Source organism: Varanus komodoensis, unplaced genomic scaffold, assembly GCF_004798865.1.
Source record: "Varanus komodoensis strain SLA01 unplaced genomic scaffold, ASM479886v1 scaffold13_3, whole genome shotgun sequence".
Classification (NCBI taxonomy): Eukaryota; Metazoa; Chordata; class Lepidosauria; order Squamata; family Varanidae; genus Varanus; species Varanus komodoensis.
In genome coordinates, this window is record NW_025335409.1 from 1,714,831 (window position 1) to 1,741,825 (window position 26,995).

Genomic DNA, 26,995 nt, shown 5'->3' on the forward strand with positions numbered 1-26,995 from the left:
CACTTGATGCCATATACCCACTTAAAGGAGTAGATGAAAGTAAAATAAATCAGCACATTCCATTGCGGAGAAATAGATTATTAGAGTTGTTTGCTTTCCCAGTCCTGAGAAATCTAATTGCGTGAAAACTAATTATCAGTGAAGTAATTATCAGCATTAATCTGCCATACCAAGTTAAATCAGGCATGTGCAAAAGTGGTCTCACTTGCCAAAATGATAAGCAGCAACCTAAGGGCCTGTTTGTGGGTCCAAGGGCACTATTTGGCTCCAAGAACAGTCCAGAATCTTAAATATGGAGAGCTCTGTTCTCTAACCAAAGTCATAGAAGCAACCTTAGATATGTATCTAAACTTAGATTTATCTTAGATATGTGGAAGATTTGTAGAAATCTACATACAGGAAGAAAAGGATTGATCAAGATGGTTCACTCATGTATAACAATGGCTTTTGCTGAAATGCTACTGCCTGATGGCTAGTGTATGATTTGTGCAGACTGAGTTTGCCACCACAGCTTACAGTGCAAATAATGTTCAATTTAAAATAGATAGATGTTGCGTATTTGGAGGTTTTTGTAGTATTATGAGAAGAACAGAAATGCCTTCGGAATAAGAATCAAGTATTCCACAGCCTGCTTTCTCCATCCTGATGCAGCAGTATATAATAACCTGACTCTTTTCTGTTCAGTTATCTTATTAATTGTCTTATTTAAACTGGCACAGATGGTAGATAGTTGAGCTGCTTTAATGATTTGTGTCTCCTTCAAACCTGTGTCTCTTTAATAAGTTCCCAAGATGCAGACATAGAAATATATTGAAAGAGAAAATCCATTGCAGGCTATTTGCTGTGTGCTCTGAGTAGGGAGGGAAAAACCTCCTAAAATGGCTTATTGACTAGTTAACAATGGAGGTCTCCTTTTGTGACCACACATCCATCACAAACATATGTGAAGGTGTGGTAATGAGCGCACATGAAGTATTGTAGGCCCTGCCTAAATTTTAGTCTTGAGGAGATATAAAGTTTAAAAAGCAAATGCCAATCTTTTTTTCTTGTCTTATTTTTATAACCATACATGTTTCCATGTTCCAGACTGTAAATGTGATCGTACAAGATGAAGGCACAGAATCCGTACCAGTAAAGGTGCTGAACTGTGATACTATTTCTCAAGTAAAGGAGAAGATCATAGATCAAGTCTATCGAAATTTGCCATATTCTCAATGGCCAAAACCTGACAGTGTCGTTCTTGGTATGAGTCTGTTTTTGTTGTGTTATTATATGTATAACAAAAACAAAAAGGGATACTAGCAAAAAGAATGGGGTCAGTATGTTCTTATGTACTTATTCTCTTAAATCCATATTATTCATTGGTTAACTTGCTTCCCTATACACAGAGCATTTGGTTTAACTTCTGTTCACAAATATTTAAACCCATGTAGTAATCTATAATACATCTTAGTTGTTAATGGAACAAAGACCTGTTAACTGTAATAAGGATGGTTTTGAAAAGCTTATCATAAAATCAGATTAGTTCTGAAACATACTAATAACTTCAGTAATGCTGTATACATGACTTTTGGAAAGTAAGACCCTTTAAGGGCATAATCCTATACTTGTTTAGATAGAAAGTATGCATAGGTTGTATCCTAAATAAGGTTTCTCCCTCTCTGCCTCTCCTTTTTTTCCTCTCTCTCTGCAACATTTGTAATGAGTCACTTAAACATTCTGTTGTTTTAAAAATCTCTGATACATTTGAGAGAAGTTACTACATATAGAATACAAACATATATGAAACTTACCCAGAAGTAATCCCCATTGAATTAAATGGGGTTTGCTTCTGAGCAGACATGCACATTTCTGATCCTCCTTGTTTGGTTCAGGGGAGAACAATGATCTGTTTTTCTACTTAAAGCAGAACTAATTTTTTGGTTGTGGGGAGAGAGAATACTTAAATGCTTCAGTAGTTTTCTAAACAGAAGCTCATTTCTATTTCATGTTGTTTTTGGTTGCACATTGATACAATGTGGTTTTTCTTCTTGTAATTGCTCTTCAGAGTGGCGTCCAGGTTCAACTGCACAGATACTCTCAGACTTGGATGTAACATCCCAAAAAGATGGCAGGTGGAAACGCATCAATACCCTGATGCACTATAATGTAAGGAAGCACTTTGAAACAGTTCTTCATATCTCTTGAATGCTTTTTAGTTGTATACAGTTTTTCTTCAAAAGCTGTTTGGCTGAAACAATATTCACTCCTCTTCATATCAAATCTAGGAGTTGATCTTTCTTGTTGCTTCCTAAAGGCCAGCCTGGACATCCTAAAAGCCTCCAAAATTTTGTTCTCATTTGCTGAAACGGAGCAATTATAGAGAGCGGTCTCTTTGGAAACCGAGACATATTCTTTACCCAGGAGAAAAGTTAGCTTTGTATACAGCCAGTACACAAGACTGCCTGTCAATTAAGCTTCATCCAAGATGTGCTTCCAGGAACCCTTTCACACTTGAATAATGCAATTCATCTACTAGGCTTTCTAGTGAGTGTCAGCTTCCCATATTCAAAGAATCTCAACGCTTGGATATTAAGTTGGCTAATATGGGAAGAAAACTATTTCATAATCAATGTAGTCTGATTAGAAATTCTGATGATGGGTCTTTCCCAGTTCACTTCAACGGTGGCCACAATTCCATGTACACAAATGGATACTTGGAGCACCATTTCTCTTGGAATTAATACATGAGCTTTGTCTGCAAAAGTAACATGCCCACATCTGTAGGAACATTTAGAGAGGCCATAGCTAAAGGGAGAGTGAACAAGTGTTGGTGCAATATATTTTGAGACAGCTCTCATGGAAGGTGAAAATGCCATGGCAGTAAGATGCACCATTGTTGTTCTCAACTGTTTTACTTTGTATTTTCTAAAGGTACGAGATGGTGCTACTCTCATCTTGTCAAAAATGGGGGTTTCCCAGCAGCCAGAGGACCACCAACAAGACATGCCAGAAGAAAGTAAGTGTGGTTATTTTGTCCTTTGAAGGGTCCAAAAGTAAGCAGGGCAAGTAACATGTAACCTTGGAGCAATGCTGATGTTTTCCTGATTTAGCCCCTGTGTCAGTGTGGAGCTGTTCTCAGAATGTGGGGAGCATACCAGTGCACAAGAAACTCTGTGGTTTCTATTTTTAAAAAAGAGATTTATCCAATACCAATAGGACCTTCAGACCACACTCAGTGGTCTTACTACTGAACTCAGTGGTACTTACTTCTGAATACACATGTATAGGATTCCACTGTAAGAGCTTATTCAATTACTTGGAGCCTTATTTCTAAGATGATTTCTTCATTACCTTCCTTCTTTGGAGCATCTGAACCCATATTAACCATGTGTTTCCTAAAGATATAGACAAAACTGATAGCTGCATGCCAGACATTTTGGTACTGGGCTATAGTTCTGTTCAAGCCTTTCAATCTTCACATAATTAATGTAAGGTTTCTTTTATCTGTCTGACCTCAAAATCAGTTTTCTAGACAACAGTGCTGATTATTGTCTGTGTTGTTGTTTCATTTATATCCCACCTTTTTCCCTCTTGCAAAGAAAACAGCGAGCATATTCTTCCTCCACTCCATTTTTTTCCTCACAGCAACAACGCTGGGGGATAGGTTAGGCTGAGAATATGTGACGGGTCCAATGTGAGCTTCAGAGCTGAGTGATAAAAATTGTCATTTCTTGAGTCCCAGTCTTCCTCTCTAACCACCACACCACACTGGGTCTCAAGTGATAAGGATTTATATCCCACACTTAGAAGAGAATTCCAGTATTTCCTATTCAGGTGACTAATTAGGATCACATGCTGCTACTTCAGATGCTCATAAGAGCATTCATTGGATCCTTGGGGTCGGAATAGGATAGTCATTTGTATAATAAACAAATGAACAAATAACTCCATTTTTGCCTATTGTGCTTTCATTTCTGTTGGTATAAGATGCTGCTATCTTTCTCCCAATTCTTCGTAAAGCTGTTCAACTATTAATGCTCCTTATGAGGGATGAGAGTGTGGTACTCTTTTGGGGGTACAATAAATCGTATTATTGTCCTCTTTGTATGGACAATCAGCTATAGGGGGACTCCCATTGACTTTTCCCCGGATCAGCACTTGGCCCTTCAGAGGAACAAAGTTGTACCATCATGGTGCCCAGTGTGTTTTTCAGATGTGTTTTGCATATTGCCAGTTCTGACCAAATATAATTGCAAGCTACTTTGTTCTACCAGTTTCTTTCAAGGGGAGGGGGTGAGTTTTAATCCTGTTCATTGCATGCAGTGTCTAACCTTTGCAACATCTGTCATATTCCTTTGTGAGGAAGAAACTATACCAAAGGCTGGTAAAAAAAAATCTTGTAAATGCTATTGTACCATCATAAGTTTTATAACTCCAAATATAAGTTCTGTCTTTTTTATTTTAAAAATATTAAGAAAATACATGTGTGTGTTCCTCAGCTTTGTCTGAAGACAAAAGCATTGGGGTAACAAATACACTGACATTAGTAGGCCTTTTATTCAGAATATATTTTGTGATAGACAAAAACAGAATACACTGAGCACTTACTTGTGTGGTGTCTACAGTTTTCCAAATGCTCAGTTCCCCATTTATACAGGAAATGGCTTGCTGGAAAATCCTGGAAAGGCAATATTGTATTCCTAGTTTTTTTTTTTGGCGGGGGAGGGTTCTCATTAGCGCTTCAGTCTGTTAGAATTATTCATTGCTGGCTTGTTTATCTGGAAAGTTACAAAATGTTAGAGGGCCATGGACAACGATTTGTGGGATTCTTTGTTGCATAAAAACACAAGAATTTTTTTCCCTTGAAAAAGTGGGTTGTTATAAGGCCTGAATACAGGGTCCACCTTTGCCAATTTTACAAAAATAATGTATTGAAAAGGATTTTTGTATGCTTACCAAAAAACTCCTTCGATTGACTTTTTATTGAAGTCATTTCATGTATATCTAGGCAATTTAAGAATTTGATTTCCATTAATAATATACAAAGAAAATGGATTTACATCTCATGCCAAAAAAGTGGAACAATGTCCAAATGGTTTAGTAACAGTTCTGCTTTCTTTTTTCCCAGAGAGTGATGTGTTTGCTGATTATAGGGTCTAGTGTGCAGCAATATTTCACATTTTCAAATGGCACATTGAAATGAATGGGAGTTGTACAAATGTTCCACTCCTGCAGTGCTCCCATTCATTTCAGGGGGACTTTCCAAAATGGAAATTAGTGTGATTGCTCCCATTTTGCATACCGCTTCAGAAGTGAAGATTTGTTGATTTGTCACGTCACTTCTAATTCATTAAAATGTGTCTGTTAGTGTTCTACATTCACAATAATGATAGATATTTCTGAAGTGCTTTATGGCATTCAAAACACTTCATGTACATTATCACAGTATTTTATAACATCTCTGTAAGGTGGGTCAATATTTTCTCCATATTTCATATTGTGATGCTGGAAAAAGCAGCTTGTATAGTGCCATCTGGTGAGTTTGTAGCCAAGGTGAAATCCAAACTGGAGATGTTCCATCACACTCATAGCATCACCACCATTCCAGCTCACCCTAATCTTCATGTCGCAAGAGCTTAAGGAAAGCTTTGCTGGATCAGGCAAAAGGTGTCTCGCATCCAGCATACTGTTTCTCATGCAACACTACGTTGCTTACAGGTAGCATATAGCCCCCATGACTAATGCTCCTTAATGACATGTTATCCATGAAATCGTCTTCAAACTTTAAGGCTGGGATGGGGAGGTGAATCTGTTTTCATAGGAAGTGGCACAAAAAAAAATAAATGATGAGATACAGAGAGGAAGAAAAGGCATGGCCTAGATTGTGAGGTGGGGGTGTGCAATATTGCAAGGTCATTGTAGGTTCTGGCTACATCCACCATTGATCTGGCTCTACCCATCATCAGCCACAAGAAGATTCCTGTTGACTTTTCCATGTAACTTCAAGGTTTTATTTTGAAGAACTTGAACAATTCAAACTCTGTGAAAATTATCCCAAAGTTAGATCCCTGGTATCAGCACCATGAATCAGGTAGATTTTGTCAGGCCCTGTCACTAAACAGAGTGATAAAGCCACCTGAGATAGTTGATGCTGCAGGACCAGGAACAACAACAGGGTATTAGAAAGGAGAACTGTGTGTGCCACATAGCCTGCCCTTAGATGCAGTAAAAGATGTTACCCTGTTTACAGTGTAAGATTCAGTGTGCTTCCATATGTGGAAATGGAAAGAGGTACCATCTTGCCCTTCATGTTAGGAAGCAAAGTACCTGGGCCTGCCTGTTAAAGGCTCATGAACTTAATGGAAAACTGGTTCTGCATTCTCTAATTATTAGTTGATTTTCTATACAAAGCTGACAGGACTGGCAGTTGAATTGGCTTGTAGTTACAACTTCTACAGATGTTGTGAAATTATCCATCTCACAGCAAGGAAAAGCAATATAATAAGAATTGTTTGCTCTCCCTCTCTCCCTTCTTCTCCTTCTGATTGCTTAATATTATTAAACTGCAGAAAGTTCAAAAGATATGCTTCACAAAAAAAGCTATAGTTCCACCTCATTGAAAATACTACTTTCTATTGTTTTTTATGCTTTGGCCTTAATTGATGCCCTTGCACTGTGAATGAGGTACAAATGTTTGGGGAACATAAACCTGAATCAAATAATTCTTTTTCAGTAATTGCTAACCACAATATTAAATGTTACGAAGTTTCATAGGTCAAACATTTTATGTTTGACATACAAAACTATAATTGCTTGCCAGTTTATATCATGCACTTGGTGTCCGTACACTTGTTGACCATGTTGCTCTCAAGAATACTATATAATTAACTGTATGGAACGTTCGAATTCTCTTTATTGCCTGTGGCAGAGGTCTTCCTAGAGTTGAACTGCTCCCACACCATGCCTTTTGTCACTTTTTCACCCTGCAAGAGTGTATTTTACTCCCTGTTTTGAAAACCTGAAATAAAATATACCCTAAGTTTAAATATACAGTGGTACCTTGGCTCACAAACACCTCAGTTCACAACCAAATCGGGCCGCCAACAAAAATTTCATAAAAATTTTAACTCAGGTCGCGAACTCCACATTGGGTGGCGACCACAATTGCTGCCATCTCCCCACCCCCTCACCGAGTGGGGAGATCACCACGATCGTGCTGGGGACGGGGGGGGGAGGGAGATGGCTGAGATTGCACCCGCCTTTCCTGCACGAGCGCACCCGCGATCTTGGCCATCTCTCCTCCCCAGCATGACCGTGCCTGTCTCCCCTCCAAGCATGCCCACATTTGCGCCCATCTCTTCCCCCCCAGCGCACCAGCGGTCGTGCCCGTCTCCCCCTCTGAGTGCACCTGTGATCGCTCCCATCTCCCCCCCCCCCCCCCCCCCCCCCCCGACAGCACACTGGGATGACAGGCCCGTGCAGGGATGACAGGCACAATCACGGTCGTGGGTGGGGGGAGATGGCTTCGCTCATGCTCAGTGTGGTGGGGGAGATGCCCGCGATCTTTGTTGTTCTTTGTCATTTTGCTTCACATTTTTCTGATTTAAAACAAATAGTTACAGAACAGATTAACCTTATTTACATTGAACCTTATGGGGAAATTTAACTTGGCTCACAACCAATTTGGAGTATTGGAATGGATTAAGTTCATGAGCCAAGGTACCACTGTACTCATGAATAGAATTGCATATTTAAGCACGTTTTTGGAACATCTCCTGCCCCAGCTGCAACCGTTTGTATGCTTTCTTCTGCAAAGAACCCTGCATCTCTTTGCAGAAGAAAGCATTGTTTCAGAAGAGAAACATTACCTAAGGGGAAAGGTAAGCTAACAACCCAGATTTCACACAGAAACTAAAATGTGGTGTTTTGGAGCCTTGTGGGGCAGAATGCAATCCATAAGGCGTTTCTGTAGGACAATGTGGACTATAAGTCCTTAGAAGACTGAGAATCCAATGTTTTTCTTTTTCTTTCTACTGGCCTGTGTGTTCACAGCACTTTTGAAAATGTAAGGGAAAATCGTCTTTTTAGGAGAAAAGAACAGTAGGATGAATGGTAGGAGAAGGTCAAAACAATTCTAACACTTGTGGGTTTCTGTGTGACCAGGACCATCTTCATGTATCAGTTTTTAGGACTGTCCTATGCCTCAACTCCTATTCTGAAAACAGCAAATTCTTCATCATTTGTAGTATGTCCAAAACATAAGTTAATTAGGAATCCTATGCCTCCATTGACGATCCTGCTTTGGAGTGCTCAAGGTGCCTTTGTTTGTTTGTTTGTTTGTTATTTCAGTTTTATACAGTCCAATAGCCAAGGCTCTCTGGATGGTTAACAAAAGTTTGAATTAAACAAAAGTTAAAAAGGCACACACAGAGAGAAATTAATTTTTAAAAGCAAAACCATAATAGCAGTTGCTATTATTCAGCCTAGAAGCATAGCAGCATTACAAAATAAAATGGAATATATAAAAGCAAATTTAAAAATTGAATGGCTAAAATACTGAAAAAATAAGAAGATCTTCATCTGGTGCTGAAAATAATACTAAGTGGGTTCCAGGCACACCTCTTTGGGAAGCTCATTCTACAGCCAGGGGACCACAACCAAGAAGGCCCTCCTCTGGCAGCCATCCTCTTCACTTCCTTTTGAAGTGGCTCCTGGAGAAGGACCCCTGAAGATGACCTCAGGGGCTGGGTACATACATATGGGAATTTTTAGAAAGCATCCAAATTTATTTAAGTATCTATTTATAAGTTTGTTCGACTTTTTCAGTTTGTTCAGTTTGTTTTTCAATTTGTATTTATTTATAAGTTTGTTCAACTTTTTTATTTGGAAAATCAAAACTTCCAAATAAAAATACCAGCAGCATATCCATTGATTGTAACACATCCTCATGTTCATTATATGCAAATAATATTAATTAAGGGCAACTAAATATGCAAATTACAGTTGTCTGGCACATTATTTATGACATGGCAATCAGTGCTTGATCAGTGGATTAATTGTATTATGATTGTTTTAAAATGTGTTGCATTTGCTGTATTCAGGGCATGCATTACTGGAAGAGGAAAATAAGATTTGGCATCTAGTTCGGCCAGTAGATGAAGTTGATGAAGGTAAATCAAAAAGAGGAAGCATGAAAGAGAAGGAGAGAACCAAAGCTATTACAGAAATCTACCTGACAAGACTCCTCTCTGTGAAGGTGAGATTGAGACATCTAGTTAATAGCCATCATCCCTAGGGAATGCACTTAATTTTCTGTGTTAGTTATAAATAAATAAAGTAATAAACAGCTATTCAGAGCCTTTCTTTAGGGCTGAGAGTTAGAATAAAAATAATTGGGGATTCAGACTTAGCCATTCTAGACAGCATACTAAAAAGCAGAGACATCACCCTGCCAACAAAAGTGCGTATAGTCAAGGCTATGGTTTTCCCAGTTGCAATGTATGGCTGTGAAGTTGGACCATAAGGAAGGCTGAGCACTGAAAAATTGAGACCTTTGCATTTATTTATTTATTTATTTATTTATTTATTTATTTATTTATTTATTTATTAAAACATTTCTATGCCGCCCCTTGCTGAAGCTTTGGGGCGGCTCACAACACAAAATAAAATACAATAAAATACAAAAATAACAATATAAAATTAGCAATATAAAATAAATAACAATATAAAAGAAGTCACCCTGGCCAGATTAATAAGCAAATATTGTTAACAATTAAAATGACGCTTAAATAAAAAGGTCTTCACCTGGCACCGAAAAACAAATAACGACGGCACCAGGTGGACCTCTCTGGTGAGCGCATTCCATAGATTGGGCGCCACCACAGAGAAAGCCCTCCTCCGAGTACCTACCCTCCTAATTTCTTTCATGGAGGGTTCCTGGAGAAGGGCCTCTCCCGCAGATCTCAAGGGGCGGCCGGGCATATATGGATGTAAGCGCTGGAGGAGACTCCTGTGAGTCCCTTGGACCGCAAGGCTATCAAACCGGTCAGTCCTAGAGGAGATCAACCCTGACTGCTCTTTAGAAGGCCAGATACTGAAGATGGAACTCAAATACTTTGGCCACCTAATGAGAAGGAAGGAATCCCTGGAGAAGAGTCTAATGCTGGGAACAATAGATGGCAAAAGAAGAAGGGGACGGCAGAGGATGAGGTGGCTAGATGGAGTCACTGAAGCAGTGGGTGTGAGCTTAAGTGGACTCCGGGGGATGGTGGAAGACAGGAAGGCCTGGAGGAATGTTGTCCCTGGGGTCGCGATGGGTCAGACACGACTACACGACTAACAACAACTTAGTCATACTGAAAGCAGATCTATTGAAATCCATTGAATAATTTTAGTCCTGTTGCATTCAAGACAACCCAGTGTCTTCACCTTGCAATTGTGAGCCTGTATTTTGCACTTCCAGAAATGCTATATTATATGAATTCCAAGAGATTAAGAGATGGAAAGCTCAGAAGTGCTGTCTATTCAAGGGTACTTCCTATTGTTGAGCGCATACAACAACAATTGAAACAAGGGAAACTCCAAGGGACATTGATACAAGCAAATTTATTGTAGCTCAGCCTGTCACTGGCACAATAAAGCAGGATATTTCATCTAGTTCCTGTGCATGTGATGCCACTAATTCCTGCTCCACTGGCCTGCACTGTTGTGCTCCTGCCTGCTTTCCCCACCTCTGTCATGACCCTGCTTGAGGCTCAGGTTCCAACAACAAATAGTCTAAGAGGTTGAACGTAAAAGGAGCACTCAACCAACACAATAAATGGACAGCACATTTATGCCCCTTGCACACTCAGTTTGTGTTTTTCTGCCCAGAAGTTTTAAAGGCTAACTGTACATGCACCTGTTTAGTTTGATGTTGCTTCAGTCAGAAATCATCTGACCAACTAGTTGTTCTGCAGCTAACTTGAATTCCTTACTGCAAACTCTAGGAATGCAGTGGAATTGTGTTATTCTTGAAAAAGCCACATTGACCAAAGTGTGCATCCAATGTTGAAATGCTTTAAGTTTGTATTCTAGATAGGATTTACATGCAGAAACACTATATGAGCTTTATTAGTATTGCATTTATAGCTAATTGACTTGTGTTGATCCACTATAAAACTATAAATTGGGTGAGCATCGTGTCTATGCATTAAGTCACCTAACTCAAACCCTAATCTTGGCCAGGCCAGGTGCATTTTCTGTGGAAGCCCAAGTCTGTTGGTGAAGTAATTCATTGCATGTCAGAAGTTTTTTGTTGTTTCTCCACATCTCAAACAGCATTGAACGATTGTCCAAATTTATTAAATAGTATGAAATTCACAAAGGTTCACAGCAGCATTGAAGGCCAACGATCAGAGCATGGCTCCACCATCAATTCCTTCCTTTGCTCATCCATCCATTTCGGAGTGTAGCCCTCTGTGTTCCCTGAGCAATAGTGCTGAAATTCCCCACTTCTTTAAGCAGAGTGAAGCATTATTTTTTCCCGAGATCTCTGGGTCATTTCTTATGGCTGTTCATTTCATGTTGTTCATAAGAGCATTTACTACCCTTTTATAGATGAAAAATGCTGCACTTCAAGCTATTGTGATTCCTTGGTCATTTGGGACAATGCCCTGCACAGATGACTATAAATCAGTTTATAAACCATTCCTGTGAATTTGAAAGAAGATTCTGGAAAATACTATGCTTATACTATAACCTGGATTTTTAATGGATCTGTATATGTTTTCTTTCCCCCTTCAGGGTACACTTCAGCAGTTTGTAGATAATTTTTTTCACAGTGTGCTCGACTCAAACCATGTTGTGCCACCGGCTGTGAAATACTTCTTTGATTTTCTTGATGAGCAAGCAGAAAAGCATGATATCAGAGATGAGGATACTATCCACATCTGGAAAACAAACAGGTAACTTGTTGGAGTACGTGGGGTTGAAAAGGACAAGATGGCTATTTTATATTTCTTTTTAAAGCCCACTGAATTTCTTTTTAAAGCCCACTGAAAAACTTGAAATAAGTTTTTACTGGAAGTATAAGCTACAGATTTATAACTTTCAGGCACGGCAGAGGGAAGGGACACAGTTTACTTAGATGTCAGGAACGGAGCCTGATTCATCCTTCAGAATCAGGAACACTTTTGCAGGCACTTGGAGGCAGCAGCTGTGTGGCGGTGGAAGCCTCGGAGAGAGACATTATAGGCGTCACTGCACTGCTGCTCCTTGCCTCAGCGACATGAGCTGGCCTGCTAGCTACTTCATGCTCCGACTTCCTACATCCCCTCTCCTGAATCCTTGTGCCTGCCCGACTCCTGCCCAGCTCCAGCGTGTTCCTACCTATTTCTGCTTCATCCTTATCTCCAGCCTGACCCTGCCTTCCTAGGTCCCTGGACCCATCCTCCCTGATCTTTCCTGCTCTAGAATGTGATTGCCTTTCCAGTATTTGACCTTTGCACTGTACTCTTGGACTGTGTTTTTGAACTATGTGCCCTTGGACTGTGTGCGTGCTTGGATGTTATTGTCCCACCGGCTCTTAACCCTGGACTTTTCAGAGATATACCTCTTGCCTCTGGGTCTTTAAATGTACTGCAGGCCTCCACCCTGCATCTGCGCCCTGTTCCTTGTGTCCTGCCACCCACACTCCAGACCTTGCATTAGAAATCCAAGGCACATAACTAGTAGCAGTAGCATAGCCCATGCAGGTTGCTGGTCTTCAGCCGCTGGGTAGGATCCAGCACTGGTCATTTCTTCTCCCCCATGCAGCCACCATCCCATGTGCTTCCCATATCTTGTTTTAGAGAGCTGTAGAAGGTCTCGTTAAACAAGCAGAGGTCAACTAGTACAGCATTGGATCCAACCCACTGTTACAAGCACTGCAAGCATGTCTTTAAAAAGCCACTGAAGGAGAAAGGAAGGCTTTAAAATGCAGTCAGATGCAGAATGCCCCCTGCACTAAAAGATGTAGGTGGAGCAGAATATGGAGAAAGAGTAACTCCAGTGTGACAGCCTGAATGCTTTCCCTTTCAACACTTACCATGTTAGTAAGTGTTAGTAAGATAATTGCCTACCCCTTTCTGCAGCTGATCTTCCCCTTTGAACTGATGTCAGGAACAGCAGGAAGGCTAAAGCATCTGCTAAAGCATCTGTGTTCTGTACCTGCACACTGATTTGTACAACCAAGCAGCGCACCATTACTTATTTATTTAAGCCACTATGGGCTGCAGTATGTGAGGGCAGCCATTTTTATTATTCAGCAGTCAACTGCAGCTTGCCCTATCTTGCAAAGCCAGGAGCTGTGGGTTCTGTGAGGATTAAACAAGTCTCAGATTATAAACAAGTCTCAGATTATGCATAAACAAGGTTATGCATGCGTTTTTTAACCCTCACAAAGCCAATGGTCCCCAGGTGTGCACACAACAAGCTGTTACTGGGCATTGAAGCAAATTCTGCTCGGTGAACACCACAACCCCCTGTATCTTGATATACAGAATGCGCTATTTTAGTTACTACTTATTATTTACTAAATTTGTATTAAAGCTGCTCATTGGCATAATAAATGCGTAACAGTTCTAATCATGTGAACTGGTGCAGTACTGCAAAGCTGTACTATTTTGTCTAAATAAGCTATTTTCTGTTGTAAGCCACCCCGAGGCTTCGGCAAGGGGTGGCATAGAAATGTTATAATAATAATAATAATAATAATAATAATAATAATAATAATAATAATAATAATATCTTCTTGGAAGAGGATTGCCATATGCATCTGCTTATTATGGATACAGATATTTAAATAAAGCTTATTCCTTATACCTAGGAATAAGCTTTATTTAAATAATAAGGGGTTTATTTATTTATTAAAACATTTTAAATTTTTATTTAAACATCATTTTAATTGTTAACAAATAATAAGGGGTTGACTTCTTAGTGGACATGCATAGGATTGCACTCTAAATGTTTTACCCACTTTTGGTATAAAGAAGCATCTTCTGAATAATTACACATTTCATGATGTAAACATATAATCAAACTGAAAATGTGGCAAAGCAGTTGAAAGGATAGCAATGCATGTTGCTCATTGGGGCTTCATTTCCTTCATTTACCTTCATAATGTGCTATTTCTTTGCTTGCTCCACAGTTTGCCACTTAGGTTCTGGGTAAACATACTGAAAAACCCCCATTTCATCTTTGATGTTCATGTTCATGAAGTAGTGGATGCTTCCTTGTCAGTCATTGCACAGACTTTCATGGATGCTTGCACAAGAACAGAGCACAAATTAAGCAGGGTAAGTGTTTCACATTCTGCGCTTTGTCTGTATGAAAGGAAGAATGTTTTAAGTACATTATGACAGACAAAGCAGTAATCACAGAAAATAGCACCTGCTTCAGTTCATTCTGCCTTTGCTTGTAAGTCGGCTTACGCTGCTTATTGGTCCAGGGAAAGTCTAATGTCTAATCTGTACTGACACATACACAACAATTGTTATTTTCTGGGGCTTTAGGGATACTTTGATTACCATTTAATATAGTTTGAATTTGTTAGGTGGTATTGCTGTCAGGATTGTAGGTTGATTTTTCAAACTGAATGCATGGCCATCCTGTCCAACCCATCAACAGAGATCACTAAAATTCTAGCTAAAATCTAACACATGGATTGAACTTAGAAACTCTTCTTTGCTGGTTCTCATTTTACAGGATTCTCCAAGTAACAAATTACTATATGCAAAAGAGATCTCTACATATAAGAAAATGGTGGAAGAGTAAGTAAAAGAAGACTTGCGTTTCTGTCTGTCTGCTTGGTGGCAAAGGCCCAATTCTTTCTTTCACCATTTAGCTGCATTCAAAATATTCCCCAAATCATCACCGTATTGATGACTGATGGGCTAAAACTACTTTAATGCACTAGACAAAAGAAGAATGCATGTTCTAGCAAAAAAAGTACTGTCCTTTTACTGACAGTCCTAAAGATGTAAGACTGTTCTAAAGGGTGGCAGAAGTAGAAGCACAGGATCTATGTCTTTGTTTCCATGTTAAAAAATGAACGTATGCTCACTATGTATGTTTCCATTTCTATGAGACTTGGACCATATACTCATTTTCTTCATAAAACCTGGCTTTCAGAAAAGAATGTACATAAACTGGTATGTCACAATTAAAAATTGCCCCGGAGATTTTTGTTATTTTTTAACACATCTGCACAATGACACATGGAGTCCAATTCATTTTAGCTAAATGTTCATTTAACAAGGGCCCATGGAGTCTGGCAAGCTTTGATAGCTGACCTTTACTTCCTGCCAGCCAGTTGTGAAGTCAAAACATACATTTTCAAAAGAGATATTAGCTTAATCAGGATAAATAAAATAATGTATTAATATGTCAGGCTCTGTTTGGCTTCATGAGCACTTACTGTTCTAAGGGACCTACTACATTTTGGAACAATAAGAAGTCCACAGCAATAAGTCCTTAGCATTAGCTAAAACAATGATCATGTGTGCAGCTTAAACTCTCACTTGGTTGATCATCATGTTTTTTAAGGCTTTTGATGTTTGTATTTTATTTTCATTCCCCCTTTTTATGCAGCCCTTTAGGCATAGTCAACAGAAGGCAGCTCACATAATAATGATCTAAAATATAATAGAAAATATAAAAACAAAAAAACCTATCCCACAAACAAACTAATAGCAAAGTGAACATTATAAAAAATAAAAAATTTCTTAGCAGCAGATTATTTTTAAGAATACATTCTAGCCAAAAATAATATAATACAGCAACAAAAACTGAAAGGGAAAGGAAATAATTCAAGGGAAAGGAACTTGGAAAAGATGAATTTTAAACTAGTTTTCTGTTATATATTTTTGGCATCATTCTCTGTACTATAGAATACCCAATAGAAAAAAAATGTGTATGAATATGAATAATACCCCAAAGGTTTCAGGTGCAATCTAACCTGTTCAGATGCTTTAAGCAAAGTTTCCACAGAAGAAAGACTTACTATTTTGTACTCATTTTATTTCCCTTACTGTATGGCCTATTAAATTGATATTTAGTGTCAACTGTGCTTGATATATTAAGCCTGCTAAATGTTCAGCCATAGAAAAAAATAACATGAGACATTCTTAATGAGATGTCATATTACAGAACTATTTTAAGAATGAATGACTCTGTTTTCTATCCATGTCAATTTGCATGTTTTTACCCATAATTCTAACTTCAGAGAATGGTGTTGCGACCTTGAAAGACAAAAAGCCAAAGTTCCAGCTCTCACATTAGTCCAAGAAATGTGAAACAGGTTTTTTTTAATATATAGAAAATCACAAGCATCAAATTCTACAGCCATCCCTAAAACCTCTGGTTAAATATGTCTTTGAGAAAAATATCATGAAATCAACTGCCTAGAGAAAGCTTCAATTCTTGGGACTGTATAAAGATGAAATAAATAAATAAATAGATCTTAAATTAAACTATTTTCTTTGCTTTAGTTATTACAAAGGCATCCGCCAGATGGTGCAAGTGAGTGACCAGGATATGAATACACATTTAGCAGAAATTTCTAGGGTAAGTATAAAATTGGAAATATTCCCATGAAATTCCTGTTCTTTTCTTATCCTGTGGAAAAGAGAAATGAGGCACTGGCTTGCTCACTTCTTTTCTCTAGAGTTATTTTTTATCATGGTGGTCATTTTGTGCTGTTATCCGATTAGAACTGGTGCCTGTCCTCTGAATAATTTTTCAGACAATTATGATATATGGCATTGTTTGTGAATAATTGATTTTAAAAGATGGTCAAGACCCCTTTGAGATAATTTTTTCCAAAGTCATTTTGACCATATGTCTGTGGTTTGATGCACTATATACATGTTTTCATTACTACTATGAGTTTCTTTGTTTCTTAGAAGCACATAGCACATGAAAATGAAAGTGTTCTTACTGTGGTTAGGTCATGAATAAAAGCCAGTTTCAAAATGGTTCTATTTAGTGAATTACATATGCTGTGTTCTAAATGATAATGTCAAATTCAGGTCAGATAAATGGAAATGTTTCTGTCTTTCTTAGTTTTCTTCTTGTTTTTTAACCCAAGTCACAATAACAAATCTAAAATATTGCAGAAAGAAGCAATTCACAGGGAACTCATCTAAGTCTCAACTCTTCCCACAACTATGATAGGAATCTGGCTGAACTTATGAAAGATAATAGCTATCTGTGGTTACTTATGTTGGCTTCAGAACTCAGAATGCCTCTGAATACAGCCACATCTTCCTGGTTGGCCACTGCAGCAAACAGCATGCTGGACTGGGCGGGCTTCTGATTTGGTCCAGCGGGCTGCCCTTTGGTTCTTCACCACAGGAGGCTTGTGCTATTTGGAGAACTGTGTATTTGCAGCCAGTCCATGATGGGACTCAGGCTACTGCTTTGAGTGGGCAAATGGTGTTTTTTGTGATAGAGAAAGCAGTGCATTGGCTGTAACTGATCCAACAGGAAAGCTTGACATGACTGTTCTGAAAACCATCAGTTTCACTTCCTTCCCAAGCCAGACAGCTATGAAACGATTTAACCAAAGCTAGGATATGAAAAGGGAATTTACATCATGTCTGGTTCACCTTTATATATTCTATTAAAGATCTTAGGCAGCCATGTCTGTGGTCTCACAGGTTCTTTTTCTTCTTGTTTAACTTAATAGGCACACACAGACTCATTAAACACCCTTGTGGCTTTACACCAGCTCTACCAATATACTAACAAATACTATGATGAGGTAAGTTTCTACAACTGAAATGGCATATTATGTTATAAAGAGTGAGGAGGAGGACAAGGAGTCAGCCAACTGATACAGGATTGGCTTTGATTCTCTGATTCACCTGGTGCTTAGCTTTAACCGAGGGACCGAATTTCTTAGATGGCAGAAAGTCATGCCTGCTCCCACCCCAATGTTTTTAAAGTGATCTCAGTAGAATCCAGTGTAATGAGGCCCAAAGCAAATGGAGCAGGCATCCATATGCAGGATCATTAGGAGCAACTGTGGAAGCTGGATGAAAACTTGTTTGTGCTGATTTGAGCTGTACACTGGTGCTCTGTTAGGGAAGACAGCCAGATCCCCACTTAGCTAAATGAGTATGAGGACTCGCAAACACAGCAGAGTTCTCTTACCACATTTGGAAGAGGTGGAAGCATACACATTACCATCCAAAGAGAAGGGCCTCAAGTCTAAAATGAGTGAACTGCACACCAGAGCTGTGCATCAGCTGAGCCTCGGGGAACAATCAGCTGTGACCGTTTTGTTCTTTGCACAAGATTAAAAGTGCAGTTGCCGAGGATATGATAGTCAGAGGTTTTTTAATGGGAAGCTTGCTAACAGAGGCAAATAGGCTTGTGTTTCTTTAGTAAAAATATGCCACCTTCATCATTTTGTGAGATCTCAGGCTCATGACATTCCAAGAAGTATAATCAAGATTGTTGATTACATTACACAGTAGAGCGCTAACGTACTCTCAATAGAGTGCAATATAAAAGGCTACAAGCAACACCGATTAAAAATGGGGTAAACCAGGTAGCTACCCTGCTTCAAATCCTAGGCAAAATGGTCTGATTGACCATTATCTATTTATCAGATTTATGTACTGCCCAATACCCAAAATGCTCTAAGCTGTTCTCTGCATGGAATCATAGCATAGTACAGTTGGAAGGGGCCATGAAGGCCATCAGGTCCAATCCCCTGCTGTTACAGAACACCATTTTACACCATCCCTCTCGGATGGTTGTCGAGTTTTACCTTGAATGTCTCTAGTGTGGGAGAATCCACCACCTCTCTAGGCAACTGGTTCCACTGTCATATTGCTCTGACAGTGAGGAAACTTATCCTGATATCTAACTATTTCTTTTTAATCAAATCAAACAGGTATATTTCAAAAGCAATATAGTCAAATGTAAATTTTACAGGTATATTCATGCAATATAAATAATATTTCTTGTGGTCCAATATCTACCAACCAGTCTGAAATAATGGAAGCAGTTATGAAAAATGTGCCTATTTCTTCCACTTTTTAAAATTCATTGAGCGCTAGTCATTTTATTCTGCAGCATGCTTCAAAAGTTTTTAATGTTCATGCTTGAATAGTTAAAGATAGAGATGGATGACTTACCAAGGTTTGATTAAAGGTAGAGGTGGAAGCCAAGATGTTTTCCCCCAAATTAGGGAAATGGCTTGGCTCATTTCTGAGCCAATCTGAATGTGACCTTACCTGCCACACTTCGATGTTCAGAATTGTTCACAAGCCTAGCAAATCCCTGAATGTCAGATGACAGGTTTGGGTGCTGAGAAAAGATTTTTCTTGCAGATGGGAAGCTTTTAAGGATAAGCAAAGCAAATTGCTGGGAGTGGGAGGAAAACCCAACCCTCCCCAGTGCCCATGCAGCCTCTGATTCTTCCTCCTGTTGAATTTAATGGAGGAATGTGGCTTCATTTGATGGAACAGGAGAACATTTGAAGCTATTCTATAGGTACGACAACTGGGCAGAAAACCACAACCTCAGTGAAGGACCTTTTCTCTCCAACATTGTAAGCATCCCATGATCCCTGGCTTGCCAGGAAAGACTTCTTGTAGCCATCTGAGCATAGCATGGTGGTTGAGACCGAGCTGGCAAGGTGTGAGGGAATAGTCTGGAAACTCTTATCCAACTTGGGTTTTAATCCAAGGCAGGGAAGAATTCTAGATTTGCAGCCGGCACCTCTTCTTAAATCGAACATTTACAGGCCCCCAAAGCTCATATCTAGGCCTGAATCCAAAAAGCGTTGCCAGCATTTCTAGTTAAGTACATTCACAGACATGTGCAGCTGCAACTCCCCATTGATGCATCCTCACTGGCAAGCTGGGATCATAAAGTTGTGATAGTCCCTTAAGAGAAAAGAAAATCTGGCTGCTGCTCTGAACATGCATGGGCATGAGATCCTTCAAAACCCCTGGGCCTTTCTTCTCTAAAATCTGTGTGTTTTCCCACAAATGTGTGACCTTGAACACTGAAGTTGGATATCTCATCTAGGCTGTTGCTCTGAATTTGGGGTCTTTTATTTTCTTCCAGATCATAAATGCACTAGAAGAGGATCAAGCTGCACAGAAAATGCAGCTGGCTTTCCGATTACAACAGATAGCAGCTGCCTTAGAGCATAAAGTGACTGACCTTTGATTTGAAAGCTGCAATAAAGAAGCCTGATCTCAAGATGTGTAAATTCATTCTTCCTCATAAGGAAATAGTGTTCTATTTTTTAATGTATAATTACAACTTTAAATGAAAAAAAATCTTTTTTTATAGCAAAGCTGTAATGTAAAGAGTTTTTACTGTAAATTATGCTTCTAATTAAAAGCTTGTGTTGTGTGTAAATGAATTTCCAGTGGGAAATGAGGGAAGTCCTTAGGGGTGGGGTGGGTAAAGTTATAGCTCATTTAATCAAATAGTACAATCTTGAAACATCAGCATTTTTAGAATTCATTATGCTAGTAAATTCACTACCTGTAGCATTCTTTATAGTTTAAGCAATATTTGTACTAGAAAAGTGATAGCATATTGGAAAACTAAATGCAATATCCCCTTTTTAATTTTAATAATTGGAAATAATATTTTTTCCTACTGTTTTGAAAATCCCATTGTCTCTATGCTGCTCATAATGAGTAGAATATAAGACACATTTGCTATGACATTTCTGTTTAAGACATTGCCGTGGATTTTGGTACCATGCATCTTTTCATACATGAAAACGAAGTGCTAAAAAAGTGGTTGTTGACTGCTGCTCTCTTACCCACTTTTCTAAGGTCAAGTCGGACAGTACAGTCGACTAATTGGAATGGCCAGATCCTTAAACTTCAAAGAAACACATATATCCCTAAGAACATAATCTGGATGACCATGTGTGTGCACTTCAGCACAGACTGAATTGTTGGGAATGTGCAAAGCACTCAAGGTCCTTATGTGAACTTAAAGCAACATCTCCAGGTATTTCCAAAGAGCCAAAGGCAGCTCATAATGGACAGCCTTTTCCTCCATGTTGTAGGGAAGTGACGGCTTGTGCTTGCCACAAAGCTATTGTTGATGGATGCCAAGGATAAAATAGAGTCTGTGTTCAGCCAAAGCAATCAGTTTCGGCTGCCTAAAAGTGCAAAGAGATGTGCAGGCCTGCCTCAGTAATAGTGAGAGAATGGCGGCAGAGGACTATTATCCAAGGTGAAGATGTTCGTGGCTCTGACCTGAAAAACCTGGAATTTGATCCTGTTTGCTTGTAGACTGCCCTAATGTCTTGCAAGACAGTCTCTTGATCATCCCTAATGAAAAATAGTGGTGACGAATCCTAATTTGACTCAAAAAATTAGGCAAATCAAATTGGCCTTTCTTTTTCTTTTGTTTTTGTTTTATTATATATGCTAATGTGCCTTACTTGTACTAATTATGTGAATCTGAATGGTTTTGTAAAGAGAATCATATCAAAAATATTTATGTGTGGTTTGATGACTTTTGTGAGAAAATTGACCAGCAGAATGCCTGTAATTAGCTTCTTGCCGATAGTGTGCTGTTTGACATGATTCAGATATGTATATCTTTTGTTGGAATCGTTCATAGGACTTTTTAAAATAATGAATCTTCACACTATGCTAGGAAGATTAATATTTGGTTTTCTAAAAAAATAAAACAAAAAAACTGTGTTTGTAATGTAAATTACTCATTGTAAGAAAATCCCATGTCCCATCTCGCCTAAACACCATTTGAGCCTTGGAATGCTGCGATGGATGGAATAATCACCATTAACTTTACTGTGGAAATTAAAGTAACTTGTCAAAATGTAATATGTGTGTTTACAATATTAGTCAGTTTCCAGGCAATATGATATAGAGCTTGGTACGTTATCTTAAATTGCTATGTTGCACAAAAAAGCAATCTTTGTTACATTTCTTTCTTGTCATAGTTTTTGGCAGTTCAGTAGCATTTTTTGTGTAGCACTGCCATCCGCGCTCAGTACCTTTCGGTGTTGCTGTCTTGTTTCTGTCCTGTGACACCTTAAAACTTGCTTGTCTCTTAACACAGTGACAGAGTTTCATTTGCTACCTCTCCCTGCACTGGAGTTAATCTAACCCAGGCTTTGCCAACCAGGCACCCTCCAGATGTGTGGGACCACAACTCCCATGGCAGGTGTAGTTCCACGCATCTGAAGGGTGCCCAGTGGATAAAGGCTGGCCTAAACTTTTGTCCTGCTGTCTCATTCTCAAGTGTATTGGTCGTGTCTTCTTGATTTCTGTGGAGTGAGTTGCTAGCAGTGTAGCACTGATGACAAAATTTTTTGGCTACGGTGGAAATTGTCAGTGAGTTCTTGTAGAAGTAAAAGGGGAAAGAAACAGGGTGTTGTTTTCCATGTCCTTCCTTTTATATTTAATTTTTGCTGTCATCGGTATGCGAAACTCAGCACACCTAGAATGTAAGGAACTATGAATTGTTTGGATCACTTTACCTAAAAATACTGTGTCAAACTAAGCTTCTGTACTTGCCTTCTGTCTGATCAACGAGAACTCGCTAAGCTGTTTCATTCTGTCATTATTTGTAAATCATGTTAATTGTAAATCAAATACATTTTTTCCACGAAGTGTCATACTTGAATTGTCTTGACTTATCTTCACTTATTTCAAGAATGAACTTGGTGGACCTATGGTTACTACTTACTGCTGGTTTTTAACCAGCCTTCCCTTAGTGGATCATTACATGTTAGGGCACAAATCAAACACTTCAGAAATTCCCTGTAGTTATTGAGAAATGTCGCCTTTTCTTTCTCACCTCATGTTCTGGACTCCCCTTTCATGATATAAAAGTAAGACAAAGTTAGGATGTGGATGACACAGATAATTGCATGGGTCCTCAAACTGCAGCCCACCAAGATCATGTACCTGGCCCACTGCAGAACTTTCGGACTCATTCGGAGAAAACGTTCTCTGAACAAGTCCGAAAGCTCTGAGCCAGTGCAGGCATTCTCTGAAACTCTTTCAGTTTCAGAGACTAGCAGAGAGCTGGCGCACACGCCAAATTCTAACAGCTCCCTTCAAGTGCGCCGGCTCTTCCCCCCATTGCACATATGCGTTGGCTCTGAATAGAGAGCAGGAATGCAGAAGAGAGGAAGGCAGTGCGAAGAAAGAGATGAAGACACTAAAAAAAGATAGAAAGTAAGAAAAATATAACCTTTTAAAACTATTTTTAACTATGTGAACCATGTCCCCAGGCTGCGGACCAAGCCGCGGCCACCTTGCCAAGCCTGTGGGGAGATGGGCTGAGGCAGGCAGGAGCAGATCCGTGGCTCCTGCGCCTCCGGCATGGCCGCCTCTGAGCAAGCTGCCACCGCCATCAAGCAGCTGCCATGCTTCCTCCCCCCACGGTGAGGAGAGACAGGAGGTGTCTCGCTCAGCCAACCGCAGCCCCATCCCTCGCCTCCCCTTGCCTCGGAAAGCAGCCATTACCTTCCTCCTCATGGCCCTCTCCTGACCAGGGGAGCCACCCCACACTCGCCTCTCGGGTCTCCCACTCTCTCTCCCCCTCCTGGAGCCAGGCGAGCACCTATGAGGGGCTCTTTCTCTGGCCTGGAAGCGGGGTGGCAGCAAGGAACCGGGAAGACCTTGACCAAGGCAAGCATGACCTCATGGCTCCCCCTTGTGTCGTGCTCTCCCTTTCAGCAGGCAGTGCAGCATCATCTTGGGCTTCTGCTGCAGCCCGAGCGAGCAGAGCAAACATTTTTAATTTTTTAAATTATTTTTTAAAATTTTAATTTATTTTTAAATTTATTTTAATTTTAATTTATTTTTAAATTTATTTTAATTTAAATTTATTTTTAAATTTATTTTAATTTTAATTTATTTTTAAATTTATTTTAATTTGAATTTTTAATGTTCAGTGTGCATAGGAATTCGTTCATATTTTTTTCAAACTGTAGTCCAGCCCCCAACAGTGAACTGGTCCCCTGTTTAAAAAGTTTGAGGACCCCTGTGATAAAGCATAGACAATATTGTTTAACTGTCACATAATGTTTGTGTGATATGTTCCTGATGGGTGGGATCTATTTAGCAACAGGTGGCGGGGAGGTAGGTTTATGTGGGGAGATGAATGCAACAGGTAACCAAGCACAAACAAAAAGTGATGTTAGCATGCCTAGGGTATTTTTTCTCCCTCCAATAAATATGGAGGGACTTACCTAGAATGTGACCCATGGGCAATGCTTTAACCCTCGCCACACCCCCATTGCCATACTCCCCATCCCCTTCAGGATGGACGTTTCCATTCATGCCACAGTCAAGACAGAAGTGGTGAAGCCCCTCTCATACAGAACCATCCTGACTCTGATGCCCCCCAACAGCTGTCATGTGGAGGTGGAGGTGGAATGAGTAAATGCATTCATTTAACATTATGACTAGTCTGGGGAGCCATATTAGTTCCTCTAGGGGAAAAAAATCCAAATGCCTCAGTAGGATATTATCTTTACTAGGACAAACCAAAATGCCATCAAGTCATAAGGTACACTATACAAATAATACTTGGATGGGTCTCTGTGTAAAACCTGAGCCTCAGAAGTGAAGACTTGGTAGCAAAGCAAGCATGAGACCATTTTGCTTTGAAATTATCCACAATATCCTTTTAACCTGAAGAAAGCACAAGGGTCTCAACTGGGTCCCTGGCATGGGGAATGTAATATCTCCAATTGCCATTGCCCCAGTCTGTTTCAAGGACCCTTGCCTGCAGTCTTTTTGTCAAATATTGTTCCTTTTGATTTAATAATTAGCTGATGGAAAAACTAGAAATTGAGAAGTTAGTAACCTCTACTGACTGCCATGGTCAGGTATTTTGACTACAAAGGGATAAGAGTAGGATTTTTCCTCCACGGACAAACATCACTGAGCTTGTCAATGAAGGATGAATGGTCTAATGTAATACAGAAGCAAGCAGGGACAACCATGGATAAGAAATCCCAAGGGCAAAATCTCAAGCAAGGATTGCCAAGGAGTGATGTATAAGGTGCTAAACATCAGATCCAGAAACATAGTTAGCTGGAGGAGAATAACCTTGAGAAGTGGACCAGTAAACATGGAACAGAATGAGTGCGAAGGACCCTGAAAGTCCAACACATAAGGATGTGTGAATAAGATTGTGATGCCAAGCCCCAGATGTAATTTTAAATGCTACTTTTAATTATTTGGGGCTTTGCTGATTCCCAATGGGTTTGCATTGGAATTTCCATTTATAAACAATGCATTCAGTATTTATCTGTTGTCATGGCATTTACGAATAGAAATGGAAATAATTAACCTGTCCTGGGTGGATGGAATTGTTTTGCTTTCATGCGTTGCCTTTTCCCTGGAAACCAGTCTGGCATACTGAAGGCAAATCAAAGATTTGGAATCGGAGCATCACAAATAAGGGCAGGTGCAACTGATGATGCTCTAAAGTAAGGATGCTGAACTGTATTGTGATCTTGAACAAGAGGTGGATTTTTCTAAAAGGCGTGTGTGTGTTTGTGTGTCCCACAGTCCAGCTGACTACCAGAATGGCCGCTCTTAAAGGAAAAAGCCCAATGGTGCTTAACAGAATTAAATGGCTCTGCTAACATCTTTCTGTACAATTTGTGGGATAAATTGCTTTTTGAATCAGAAAAGTGGCTTTAAAAAAACCTCAAAAATACTTATCAGAAGACAGGGAAAACTGATTCATTGGTTGAGTAGAGCACAATAATAGTTCCTTTCTAAAGCTTTCTATAGCATGGTTTAGATGGGGGGGGGGGGACTCACAGCCACACACTGTGCTTCTAAAATCCCCTTTTCGCTCCTCTAATTCTGAACAATGTTTGGGACTAATTTAATTCTCCTCAAAATTGAATGTTGAGCAAAATGGGTCCCCCTCCCCCCTTAATCCAGTGTGCAACAAGAAAGAAGTGAAACAGGCAGAAAAGTGTCCCTTTGATACGCTTAATCTTTCCTCTCCCGTGGCTTGGCCCTATTCAGTGCAAGATCACACTTGCTGGTTACATGGCCTGAGTGCCAGTTCCTGGGATATTAAAAATACGTGTCTCCTGCTGCTGCGTCTGGGTTTGTGGTGGCACTGCCAATTGTCAAGCTGCCTCAAGGGTGTTACTTGGAATCTCATTGCGACGGGGCTTGGCTGCGTTCCGTGCTCTGTTCCTGCTGATCTATTCTGCTCTGATTTGCACCTTTAGAATGCTGTAGCACCTGCTGTAAAAGCAACATTCTGCTCCTAAAGCAACGCTTCTATCAAACTTCCTTCCGGGGGAAAGGAGGCTGTTTGGGTCTCCTTCAGGCAACACTGATGAAGATGTACTAGCATTAATATCGCATTAGCAGGGCTGTGTATTAGTGGGCACTAAACTCGTCCTTGGTTCAGTTGGATGGGGGTTAACTTCATGCATGGCAACATTTGCTTAGCATAGAAGCAACACAGGGGAGTGGGAAGAGACCTATTTGTCAGTCTTTTCTTGTTAATAGCTGTGAATGAGTCAAGAAAAGGCCCAGCTTCCCATGTAAAAGAGTATAGATAAATGAAAAAGTGTCCGGGGGGAAACAGCCAAATAGAGTCCATTCTAAGCCAAGCAGCTTTGACTTGTGAATGAAAAATCTCTACTGTTGGTGAAGTTTGCTTTGCTTCAAGAGGCACTTATTGCAGATCCTTGGAGAGTCACCAGAACTGCCATGATCTCAGAGGGACAGATGACCTCTCTGAAAGCAAGTGGCATTAAGAGCTTCAGCATCTGCCTGTGAATGTCCAAGGGCCCATGGCACACCTCAGCCTCCCTCTTCTTTTCATTTTATTTCTTAAGGTTCTTTTTTAATTAGGTGGTTGGTGTCATGCAGAGAAAAGTGCCACCTTCCAGTGCATCGCTCTTTGGGAGTTCCAGATCTGTCCAGGTTTTGACCAGGTTTCTTATCTTTAGTATCTCTAGTTTGCCTTTTAGGAAATTAGA

General features: G+C 39.7%; 1 protein-coding gene across 4 annotated transcripts in view; it reads left to right on the forward strand.

Annotated features, from left to right (window-relative positions):
- The window catches only part of PLXNB2 (plexin B2), a 331,034-nt gene extending 308,396 nt beyond the window's left edge, over positions 1–22,638 (forward strand). For all 4 annotated transcript variants that reach the window (XM_044423441.1, XM_044423440.1, XM_044423443.1 and 1 more), the window contains 10 exons: positions 1,087–1,243; positions 2,048–2,148; positions 2,914–2,998; positions 9,084–9,238; positions 11,767–11,927; positions 14,150–14,297; positions 14,707–14,771; positions 16,491–16,566; positions 17,690–17,764; positions 20,086–22,638. In XM_044423441.1, coding sequence (XP_044279376.1) covers positions 1,087–1,243; positions 2,048–2,148; positions 2,914–2,998; positions 9,084–9,238; positions 11,767–11,927; positions 14,150–14,297; positions 14,707–14,771; positions 16,491–16,566; positions 17,690–17,764; positions 20,086–20,190 — 1,128 coding nt within the window. In that variant the 3' untranslated portion in view covers positions 20,191–22,638. The remainder of the gene's footprint in view (positions 1–1,086; positions 1,244–2,047; positions 2,149–2,913; positions 2,999–9,083; positions 9,239–11,766; positions 11,928–14,149; positions 14,298–14,706; positions 14,772–16,490; positions 16,567–17,689; positions 17,765–20,085) is intronic.
- Positions 22,639–26,995: the final 4,357 nt, after the last annotated feature.